The sequence below is a fragment of the Emiliania huxleyi genome (assembly GCF_000372725.1).
Source record: "Emiliania huxleyi CCMP1516 chromosome Unknown EMIHUscaffold_136, whole genome shotgun sequence".
Classification (NCBI taxonomy): Eukaryota; Haptophyta; order Isochrysidales; family Noelaerhabdaceae; genus Emiliania; species Emiliania huxleyi.
The window spans coordinates 307,166-318,068 of record NW_005201231.1 but is presented as its reverse complement, the minus strand read 5'-3'; the positions used below and the strand labels follow the sequence as shown (position 1 = coordinate 318,068).

The following is a 10,903-nucleotide window of genomic DNA, read 5'->3' as shown; positions in this document are numbered from 1 at the left end:
GTGATCGGAGAAGTCGTATCCACAATCAGCGGATCAGCAGCAGCAGCAGCAGCTGCTACAGCAGCAGGCAGCAGCCTGCCGCAGATTGCTGCCGTTGTCTGCGCCGCGATCCGCCGCCGCGCCGCCGCGCCGCCGCCGCCTGCGCCGCCTGCGCTCGCCGCCGCCTCGCAGACGTCACCTCTCGCGCTCGAAGAGCCGCGCAGCGGGCCGCGGGTCGAGGTCAAAGTGTGCAGCAAAGTGGCGAGCATGAAATCATCAGAATTTGAGGTTGCTCGAGAGAGCCTGGAAACGGTCCCGAGCCGTAGCCCCGGTGTCGGCGCATCGCCTCTCGGCCGCGAAGGGCCGGCTCCGCCGCTCAGTCGACCAGCAGGAGCTCTGGCACAGGTTTGTCGACAAACTGGTCGAGCCAAAAATCGGCGAGGAAGCAGCACCGGCGGCACGCCGGGACGAATCCGGACTGATCACATTGTTCGGCACCGCGGCGGCGAGCCGCCGCGAGCCCACAGGAGAGCTGGGCGCCGCGGCACCAGACCGCGCCGCCGGCGAGGCGAGAGCAGCAGCCGACCGGCCGTGACATGGCAGTTAGAAGGCGGGATTCGCGGCCAATTTTGCGGGTTCTCGAGGTTCTCGAGCTGGATATCCTTTGGCCGCGTTGGGTAGCGAGGATTGGTGTAACCCGAGCCACGGAGGCGTGTTTTCTGGCGGCCGACCGTCAGTGCACGGAGTTGCCACTTCTCCGACTGCCCCGGCTAGTTCCCGAGGTCGTCGGGTGTGACCCCTTCGTCCCCCGAGACCTAGCGCGGGTGGGTTGGAGGGGGCTCGCCCCGTTCCTCCCCATCGGGCCGCGTGAGCGGCCTCGCCTCGCAGATTCGTTTTCGCGCCTGGGTCAGGCGCGCGGGGCATCCCCCGGGTCGCTCGACCAGCGATCCGAAGAGTGGCCGCTATGCGAGGGAAAGAGCGGGGCCCACGGGGTACGCCTCCGTCCGGCCCCCTCCGAGGGGGGAAGGGAATTGTGGGGTCCCCACGGGCGCCTCAGTTCGGCCCTCCCGAGGGGGGGAGGGGAGCAAGGGGGTGGGGGGATCGGGGCGGGGGGGAGGGGTCTCGGTTTTATGTGGCTAAAACTTGCCTTTCGGGGAGGGGCCTCAGCCTGGCGAGTCCAGCTCAACCTGACGTCTTCCCCGGGGCTAGGGCTCTCTTGCCCGCAACCCGATCCCGATCATCCGGGCGGCCCGCTGGGTGCGCTTCTTAGCTCCCCGGCCCTGGATGTGAGGCTAATGACTGCACTCCAAGTGCTCCAAGTGCTTCTTGTTCTGGTGCAAGTAGCAAGACGCCACGATACAGCGAGAAGTGAGTGAGTATTCTTGATACGAAACCACGACGACACAGAGCGGCCCAGTCATCCACAGATGCCTGCACACCAGACCGTGCCACACCAGACCGTGCCCAAGAACATGCTGTCCTTAGGCGGCTCCGGCGAGGGCGAGGGCGGAGGCGGCGAGGGCGAGGGCGGAGGCGGCGAGGGCGAGGGCGGAGGCGGCGAGGGCGAGGGCGGAGGCGGCGAGGGCGGAGGGGCGGCGAGGGAGGAGGCGGCGAGGGAGGAGGAGGCAAGAGAGGAGGGGCGCGTACACACACACACACACACAGGAGGGACTTGGCGCTTTTCTTTTTTTCCTGCACGCCACACTCGGATCGCTGCTTGTTCCAGCGCTCGCTTCTCTGCTCCTTGTCGCAAGCACCGCTCACGGCACCAAAACACGGCGATATGTCGAACGACCCGCCGACGAAGGGTCAGAGAAGCGTGAGATTCGATGAGGCGGCTATACGCGACGATCGCATCGCTAAATGGCAGCGTCAGCGGCGAAATGATGTTCGTCGGCTGTGGGCCAGCATCTTTGTTCTGTTCGCTCTGCTCTTCGTCGTTTCACGCATTCCGCCGCCGCCGCCACCACAGTCGCCGCCGCCGCCGCCGCCGCCGCCGCATATACACATATATCGCTCACCGCCACCGGCATCGTCTCGCCAGAAGCAGAACCCAGTGCGCACCAAACCGCGTAGCATTCCGCCTCCCCGCCCAGCAAAAGTGAACGCCATGAAGGCGAAGGGGAATCGGTCGTACACGCCTTAAAACATGTGAGGTTGCGTGTGACTCAGCATGCGCGATATGTCGAATGTACGTCAGTGACGCAGTGTCTCAATTCACGTTGAGGTCGTTGCACCGTACGAATACGAGTAGTTGCAAGTAAGGCTCTCAGTCTGTGTCTGTCGGTCCACTCCCGCTGTTTCCCTTCCCATGTGGTCCACGCGAAATCGGAAATGCACCACGTGGCGGCCGCAAGTGTTCCGGTCGGTGAACCAAGCTGTGTGAACTTCTCAAGTTGCCGCATGCCGGCTCACTCTCTGTACGTACAATCGGGATCTTGCTTGAGAGCCCGCAGCTACATACTCGGCTCTAACCACACTGTGCGCAGCTCTCGCCCTCCCGCCTCCGCTCCTCCCTCCACACCGAGTGCAGGTACCGCTGCCCACCGTCGCACAGCACAGTGACGATCGTGCTGCCCGGCGGCAACACCTCCGCAGCACGCAGCACTCCGACGCAGTTCATCGCGGCGGAGCCGCCGACGAAGAGCCCCTCGTCCCGCAGCAGCCGCCGCGCCATCGCACACGACTCCTAGGCGCACACCGCCCTCGTGGTGAACGGACGTCGCTCACATGAACATGGGAGGGGGGCCGCGCCATCGCGCGCGGCCTCGTCGCTCACACGAAACGCGGCGTCGATTCGAGCGGCCGCGAAGTTGGCGGTGAGGCGGTCGCACCCGACGCCCTCCATGATGGTGTCGTACCTCACAAGAAAAAAGAACTCGTAAAGAAGTCGCAGCGCCCGCCCTCCACGATGGTGTCGTACCTGATGGTGAGTGGAGGATGACCCAGAGCTACGTGCGCCGGCCGACGCCCTCGGCCGACGCCCTCCACGCCGGTGTCTCGCACCTGACAAGAACAAAGAACTCGCGGCCGCTCGGAGCAGCGTCTCACCCCCGGCTCCACGACGCTGTTCTGCCGCACCGGTTCCGGCGCGCCGTCCGCTCCTGCTGCTGCGGCGCATACAGCACGCCGTGCTCCACGCGGTGGAAGAGGGCCGAGCCCGGCGGGTCGGCGAGGAAGACGCGCACCGACGGCTTCCTGCGTGCTGAGCCCGCCATCCTCAGGGCGGGAGGGCGGTAGAGTGCCGTGTATCAGAGCGCCGCGTGAGTACGAGGGGGTGCGAAGACAGTGCGCACGGCTGAATACGGCCGAGTACGGCCGCATACGTGTCCTCTCCGGCGCTAGTTGGGAGACCAGACTACGCCTTCTGCTTCTGGGGTCGGCTTTCCGCCGCTTGAGCGTGCGCGAGACACCGGCGAGCGTGCCTCCGGTGCCAGCGCCCATCACAAAGGCATCGACGGTACCGCGCGTCTGCGCCTGCAGCGGGGAGGGGCCCGCGAATATCGTCCAACCGAATCCACCTCCTCGCATCCCGCCCAAATCACGCCAGCCACGTCCAACCGGCCAATCTAGCCGTGTGTGGCACTCGCGGCTCCTCTGCGCCCAGATCTCAGCCGCCGTCCCCGCCTCGTGCGCGCGCGTGTTTGCCAGGTTCTCAAACTGGTCGGCAAAGATGGAGCCGTCGCCGAGGGCGGCGGCGCGCGCCCTCGCCACGTTGACCGGGTGCGCCGCGTCCGCGATCGCGGCAGGCCGGACCAGCTCGAGCGTCGCGCCGAGCGCGGTGATGAGCTCGCGCTTCTGAGGCGACACGTCGTCTGCGGCGACGAGGTGGCAGCGGTAGCCCTTGGCGGCGCACACCAGGGCGAGGGAGATGCCGGTGCTCCCGGCCGTCGCCTCGACGACCGTCCCGCCCTCGCGCAGTGTGCCAGCCGCCTCGGCCTCAGCGACAATCGCGGCCGCCACCCGGTCCTTGGCGCTGCCGCCCGGATTGAGGAACTGCGCGCGGCCACGGGCGCGCGGTGTCGGCGTGGTGCGGCGGCACGGGAGGCCGCTGTGACGTGGGGCGAGAGCGGAGGCGCACCTCAGCTTTGGCCAGCACGCGGCAGCCGGTCGCCGCCGAGAGGGACGGCAACTCCAGCAGCGGCGTGTTGCCGATCAGATCGAGCGCGTTGGAGGCGACGCTGTCGTCGCGCCGAGGCCGGCGGCGCTGACTCCGCAACAACAGGAGGGCGACGCACGCGAGACCGGCGGCCGTGGCGGTGGCCGCGCCAAAATCACTTAGCATTTGTGCAAAGATTAACAAAAGAATTCTTATATCAACAAAAGAACTCGCTAGTCGAGACAGGCTCGACAACGCACCGGAGCCGCCAACAAAGAATTCTAGTCTATCTCCAAGTGCTCTCGAGGTTCTCGAGGTTGATATCCTTTGGCCGCGTTGGGTAGCGAGGATTGGTGTGACGCGATCCACGCAGGCGTGGTCCAGTGCCCGTCTTCTCAATCGGGAAGTCGGTGCTAATAGAGACTAATAGAGCCGGAGCCCCGTTTCCGCACTGCTGCGCGGCGCACGGTGCCTCCGGGGGCCCCCTTACCCCCCCAGAGCCGCGCTCAGGACAAGGCCTACTCGAAGAAGGTCGCGGCTCTGCAGAGAGCGGCAGCGCGGACGCGGCGGATGTATGGCGAATCCTCGCGCGACTTCGGTCGCTCCATGGCTTACTTTGGATGGGCAGACATCTGACTGACGGCGAGCGCGAGCCGACCTCCGTCGTCCGTGCTCCGAGACGAGTGGCGAGCGAGGGGGGTTCCGCTCAGGGACAGGCGCATCCAGGACGGTAGTCGGTAACGGGTAAGGACGTAGGTAAGTGTGGCGTGTGAGATTTGTGGAGCCGGGTTGGCGGCGGAAAGTTTAAAGCGCGAGAACAACGAACGGCCAGCTCACACACCTAAACTTTCACCAGCTGCAGATCTATAAATCCCGGGCACCGCCAACGTCCGCCAGCTCGCTCTCTGGCGGCATCCGCAGCGGCGCCATCCGCTCGGGCGCCTCGGCAGCCTGCTCCTGCTTGGTCGGATCGCACCACACAACCTCGCGCAGCAGCACGCCGTCCTTGTAGCTGAACTGGTAGATGGCCGCTTGCCGGTACGCCCGTGCCAGCTTCAGCACCTGCGCGCGCGCGAACCTTCGCTCGTCAGTGGCAAAGGCGACGCAGAAGCCGTCCTCTCGCCAGCCCTCCTCGGCGCTGAAGCCAAAGCTGTGCCACCACGCGCGCGGGACTGGCCGCAGGCTGGCAATGTCGGCCTGCAGCTTGCGGTTCGCCTCGCGGTTTACAGCCGCGGGCGCCGCCTCGCCCATCGGATTGTGCGCGGTGAGCGCGAAAACTGCGCTCTTGGCCAGAACCTTTGCACTCGACACCTTCGGGCGGCGCCGCGCCGGGCGGCAGAGGCGCGAGGTAGAGCACCCCGTTTGGAGCGGCGATTCGCTCGGCACCCGGCACGGCTATCATCCCGTCGATCGCCGCTCCCCACAGAGCGCTGAGCGACTCGTCGGAGGGAGCGGCGGCGTGAAGGCTGCTGCGGACGGCCGCCGTGGAGGAGCCGCCAAGAACCGCGAGGGCGGCGCGCACGACCGGACGGCGGAGCATCGGGACCGAAGGGTCTGCCGGTGTCCCAGTCGTGTCGGACTGTATATTCGTCAGAGGTGGATATCCTTTGGCCGCGTTGGTACCTTGTCTATATCTGAAGGATGAAGTTACTTCAGGAAGTAAGTATTCACTGCACTATAGCACGGGCTCGCACCCCCCAACCGCTTACTAGGAACCCCTCGCCTTATTGTTTGGCCCCCCCAGGCCACACACAGACCTCTAGACCGGTCACTGGGGCCGACAATTAGGGTTCAAACACGCCCGGGAGACAGCCCAAACACAGTTACTTCATAGTTACTTCTGCGGCATTCTGGCGCACATGTCGGCCGAGCGCGCGCCCCCTGCTGCCGGCAAACGGTCTCCTGAGAGCCCTCCTACACCCTTGCCACCCCCCCAGCCCAAGACATCATCGAGGTCTGGAATGCGCGCGCCGTCAGGCTGCTCGTCGTCGTCGGGCTCACTCACCCGCAGCAGCAGGTGCAGCCGCCGCAGGAGCCTCCGCAGGCGAAGGCGCAGCGGCTGGGGCGGCTCTGCCGCCGCGCCGATGCGGCGGAAGGAGCTCGACACCGAGCTGGCCGACCCGCACGAGGTCATCATCGGCGGTTCCATACTCCGCTTGCACGACCGGCGGCGGCAACGTGCTTGGGCCAGCTGCACCTGGGGCCGGCGCCCACTGCAGCCTTGTGGAAGCTGCTGCTGCGAGTAGTGCCGCCGCTGGGCCCGGCGCCGCCGCGGCGGCAGCGGGCTTCTTTCCCTTTGCACGCTTTGGGGGCATCTGACGCTCGACCCGACCCGGTCACGGTCGCAGTCAAAGCTGTCACGGGTCAGCGAGTCAACGACATGGTGACGACACGATCGAAGGCGAAGCATGAAGCCCCGCAAGGCGCTGCCGCGCCTCAAGGCGCGCCTCTGCCGCACGCGCTCACATCATGCACCGCGCGCCGCGAGCCGGGACGTGCCGTCCGTTTCAAGTCCATCGCGCCATCGCCCGCCGACAACAGCTTGAGCATGATTATCTCCGGCATTGCTCCGTTTCTTTTTTCACGCCTTCACGCGGTGCAGGCGCCCCCGACTGTACTGAGCGCACCCCTCACCGTCCCCTGCCAGGCCCAAGCATGCCGCAGGCTCCGGTGAGGCCGCCTGGGGAGCGCAGGAGGTCCCTTCGCCTCCGCGACCAAGTGCACGATACGCCCGGCGTACACAAGTCCTAAGAACAAGCCCCGGCGGGCGCGGTGGAGCTCCTACACCGACTCCGACGGTGACCACCACTCCTCAGAGGAGTATTAGGGAGCGGGTCCGCTCCAGTCCAGGTCTGCCCTGTGTCTAGGGAGCTGTGGGCGGGGGCTAGGGGCCATTGCAGGCGCGGGGCGGGGATAGTTACTTCTCGAAGTAAGTAGTTACTTCAGGAAGTAACTCCTTCAGATAGACACTTGTAAGCACGAAAGAAAACCCCCAGGTATGTAACAGATCGCGCTCCCGGTCGCCATGTCCTCCAGCGTTGAGAAGCGGGCTATTGCAGAGCGTGCGGTGGCTGAGAAAGCCGCTCTGGTGCAGGCTGCGTTGGCGAGGGCGGCTGCATTGCAGCGGGCGGCCGTGCTGAAGGGAGCTGGTGCAGGGCCGGCATTGGCGGAAGGTGCCACGCTGGTCAAGGCGGCGTTGGCGAGGGCGGCTGCATTGCAGCAGGCGAACGCACGAAAGGCGGCAGATGTAGCTGCTGACGCCGCAGTTCTTGGCACGGCAGATGAGCTGGCGAGCACGAAGGTGGATGGTTCATGCAACGAGAGGCAGGAGGACGCTAGTGCCCAGGCAACCGCAGCCCCTCCTGCTCCAGCAGAGCCGGCAGCCCTCCCATCCGCCACCGATCTCGGCGTGGACGCGGGGAGGCTGGAATTGTGGCGCAAGCTCGGCGGCGGCGACCTGGAGCCGGTCGTCGCGAGCGGCGCCGTCGCCCTCCTCGACACGCGGTGGATCATCCGCCACGCCGAGGCGGGCGGCGTCCTAAACCACCGCCAGGCGCTGCCCAAAGAGGCCTTCCTCTCCTTCACCGACCTCGTCGAGGCGACCAACGAGAATGTGGGATCGCTTCCCGTCGCCGCGCTCTCATACCCGTGGCTGACCAAGGACCACCCCGACCCGCTCGGAGCCAACCTCTCCCGCGTCGCAAGGGCGCTCAAGGCCCTGCTCAACAATCCCTACGGCATCACACGGCTCGGCGTCTTTTGGGACTTCGGCTCGCTGCACCAGCACCCCGACCCGCTCAACGGCGTCCTGCGCACCGAGGAGCAGAACGCGCTCTTCAAGCAGGGGCTGGGCTGCCTCGGCACACTCTACTCCCACCCGAACACGACCGTGCTGCGGCTGACCTCCTTCCCGGACGGCCACAAGGCGGAGGACCAGGCCGAGGGCACCAACGTGGCCAAGTACTTTGACCGCGGATGGTGCTACACCGAGGGCAGCTGGGCGGGCCTGACCAAGGGCAGCAGCCTCTCGCTCGACCTCGGCAAGATGCGCGACGGCGAGGAGTACGACTGGAGCAGCCTTCGAGACGACTGCGTCCAGGACGGCGGCCGGCGCCCTCCGCTGCTGCCGTCTGCGTTCGCGGCGGAGCTGGAGACAAAGAGCTTCACTAACGGCAAGGAGGACTATCCGCTCGTGAAGCGGCTGTACGAGGACGCCTTCCAGGAGCAGTTTGGCAAGGCGACCGTGCTTAAGTACTGGAACCTCGGCTGGGGCGACGCGGAGGCGGCGCAGCTGGCGGAGGTCCTCGCGAGCGGGGCAGCGCCGCGGCTCGAGGTGCTCAATCTCGAGTGCAACGAGATTGGCGACGAAGGTTGCAAGGCGCTGGCCGCCGCTCTCGGCAAGGAGGGGGCAGTGCCGCGGCTCGAGGAGCTCAGTCTCGGCGAGAACTTCCAGATTGGCGACGAGGGATGCAAGGCGCTGGCCGCCGCCCTCAAGGAGGGGGCCGCCCCGAGCTTGAAGGCGCGAGACGCCCCCCTCGCCACACGCCCCTTCCACGCCCAAAGCTCATCGCGCCTCCCCGCTCGCGTGCAGATGCTCGTCGTGGGCTACTGGTTGCGTGACGATCAGCGTGAGCAGCTGGTGGCCGCGTGCGAGGAGCGGGGGGTCGAGCTGTAAGTGAGAGAGGGGCTCCCACGCGAGCGCTGGCACACGACTGCTGGCACACGACTGACACACCGAGATCTCACTGTGCCGCGATGCGTTTGTTTTTCTCCTCTCGGACAATCCTCACCACGCCTGGCGCGTGTGCCCCGTTCGTCGCCCTCACCTCCTTCTCCAGACCGCCGTTTTCTCATTTAGTGCCAGTGCGCGCCAGTCCCGTGCCCAGTGTTGTGCGAGGGAGTTTTGTGGTAAGATTCTCATTTCAGCGGTGCTCGGAGCACTTGGAGCACTTGGAGTGCTCGTAACTTGGAGCCATTCTAAAAATTCTTTTCTCTGCCCGGCTCTCTCTCTCAAAGCAAACGGCCAGCGATGGCCGGCAAGCAGCCCAAGGACGCCTTCCCGCTGCTCAAGAGCGCGGAGATCCTGCAGTGCCTCAACGAGCTGGGCATCGCCTCCTCCGAGGACGATCTCCTCCACCCGACCGGCCTCAAGGTGCAGCACATATACGCGTCGTTCAACGAGCTGCTGCTGCACCGGAAGCGCGAGGACATGGCGCAGCCCGACTTCGAGGGGCTGCAGGAGCTGGAGTTCCCGGAGCTACACGAGCAGTCCGTCCCGATGATCGGCTTCCTCTCCGCCTGGTGCGCATCCCTCCCTCGGCGCGGCTGGCGGCGGCGGCGGCGCACGTCGCCCGCGCGGCGGCGCCGGCCCTCTCCCTCTCGCGCCGCGCCGCGCCGCTCTCCCAACCGCCACCCCGGCCGGGATGCATCCCCGCGCGGCCACGCCCGCCCCCACCCGCCCTCCTTCGCCCTCTCTGTACGCCGCCTCTCCCTCGCCGCCGAGCGCGGAGAAGTCGGGCGCTGACGCCGGCTCTGCCCCTCTGTGCAGCCAAAAGCTGATGGCGATCGCGGGCGTGGGCGACTTCACGATGAGCGACCTCATCAAGCCGGAGGCGCGGCGAGTGCGGCGCAGCCTCTCCGCCGTCATCAACCTAGCAAAGTGCCACGAGGACAAGCTGCCAGGCCTTTCCTGGACCTTTCCTGGACCTTTCCTGGACCTTTCCTAGGTACCACGAGGACAAGCTGCCCGGCTACATGCAGTTCTCGCAGGAGACGGACGCGCTGCTCAACGCAAAGGCCTCCCTCGAGGAGGAGAGCGAGCGGCTACTCTCCGCGCGCAGGCAGGCGGAGCAGAGGCGTGCCGAGGAGGAGCCGGCGCTGCAGCAGATGGAGGCGGAGAACGAGCAGCGGCAGGTCACCGTGCGCGAGCTCTTCAACTCACACACGCACTCACTCGCACTCACACACACACACACACACACACACACACACACGCACACACACACACACACACACACACACACAGTCACACACACACACACACACACACACACACACACACACACACACACACACACACACACACACGCACGCACGCACGCACGCACACAGCCCCCGCCCTGACCCCAGGTCACCGTGCGCGAGCTCTTCAACTCACACACCGCGATCCTCAACGAGTCGCACGCGCTCAAGGCCAAGGTGTGTCTCGCGCCTTTGGGGGGGGGGGGACCTCTTAGCGCCATTGTTGTGCATTGGGGGGGGGGGGGGGGGGGGGCCCCTAACCCCCACCCCACCGGGCTTCAAAAAACCCCCGGGAAAAAAAGCTAAACCCCCCCCTGCCCCCCCCCCCAAGGGCAAAAAAACCCCCAACCTTCCCGGGGCCCAAAACCCCCCAAAACCCCCCCAAACCCCCCCAAACCCCCCCCCAAAGGGAAAAAAAACCCCCACACCTCCCCGGGCCCCAAACCCCCCCAAAACCCCCCAAAACCCCCCAAAATCCCCCCCCAAAGGGAAAAAAAACCCCAAACCTTCCCGGGGCCCAAAATCCCCCAAAATCCCCCAAAACCCCCCCCAACCCCCCCCCAAAGGGCAAAAAAAACCCAAACCTTCCCGGGGCCCCCCCCACAAACCCCCCAAACCCCCCCAAAAAACCCAAAAATTACCCAAACAAAAACCCCCCCAACCCCACCCACTTAAAAAAAAAATTAAAAGACTTCAACCCCCCCCTCCCCCTCAAAGAAAATCCCAAAAAACCCCCCTTCATAACCCCAAAACAAACACCCAAAGGCCCACAAAACCCCCCCCCCCCCCAAAAAACCCCCCCCC

At 65.9% G+C, this 10,903-nt stretch overlaps 3 protein-coding genes across 3 annotated transcripts in view; 1 reads left to right on the top strand and 2 right to left on the bottom strand.

The window, feature by feature from the left end:
* Positions 1-2,512: 2,512 nt before the first annotated feature.
* On the bottom strand, positions 2,513-4,159 carry EMIHUDRAFT_42684 (hypothetical protein; the record flags this gene model as incomplete). The annotated part of the gene is made up of 6 exons (XM_005788345.1): positions 2,513-2,668; positions 2,759-2,840; positions 3,061-3,173; positions 3,334-3,450; positions 3,541-3,975; positions 4,061-4,159. Coding segments are annotated over 6 exons (1,002 nt in total), but the record flags the coding sequence as incomplete, so codon positions are not given.
* Positions 4,160-4,942: 783 nt separating this feature from the next.
* On the bottom strand, positions 4,943-5,618 carry EMIHUDRAFT_227116 (hypothetical protein; the record flags this gene model as incomplete). The annotated part of the gene is made up of 2 exons (XM_005788344.1): positions 4,943-5,362; positions 5,436-5,618. The coding sequence occupies 2 exons, from the start codon at positions 5,616-5,618 to the stop codon at positions 4,943-4,945; spliced, it is 603 nt and encodes a 200-aa protein (XP_005788401.1).
* Positions 5,619-9,087: 3,469 nt separating this feature from the next.
* EMIHUDRAFT_362808 (hypothetical protein) overlaps positions 9,088-10,903 on the top strand; it is a 4,098-nt gene continuing 2,282 nt past the window's right edge. Inside the window, exons 1-4 of the mRNA XM_005788343.1 lie at positions 9,088-9,379; positions 9,627-9,737; positions 9,805-10,019; positions 10,236-10,276. Of these exons, the coding sequence (XP_005788400.1) occupies positions 9,108-9,379; positions 9,627-9,737; positions 9,805-10,019; positions 10,236-10,276 (639 nt within the window). The 5' untranslated portion in view covers positions 9,088-9,107. The remainder of the gene's footprint in view (positions 9,380-9,626; positions 9,738-9,804; positions 10,020-10,235; positions 10,277-10,903) is intronic.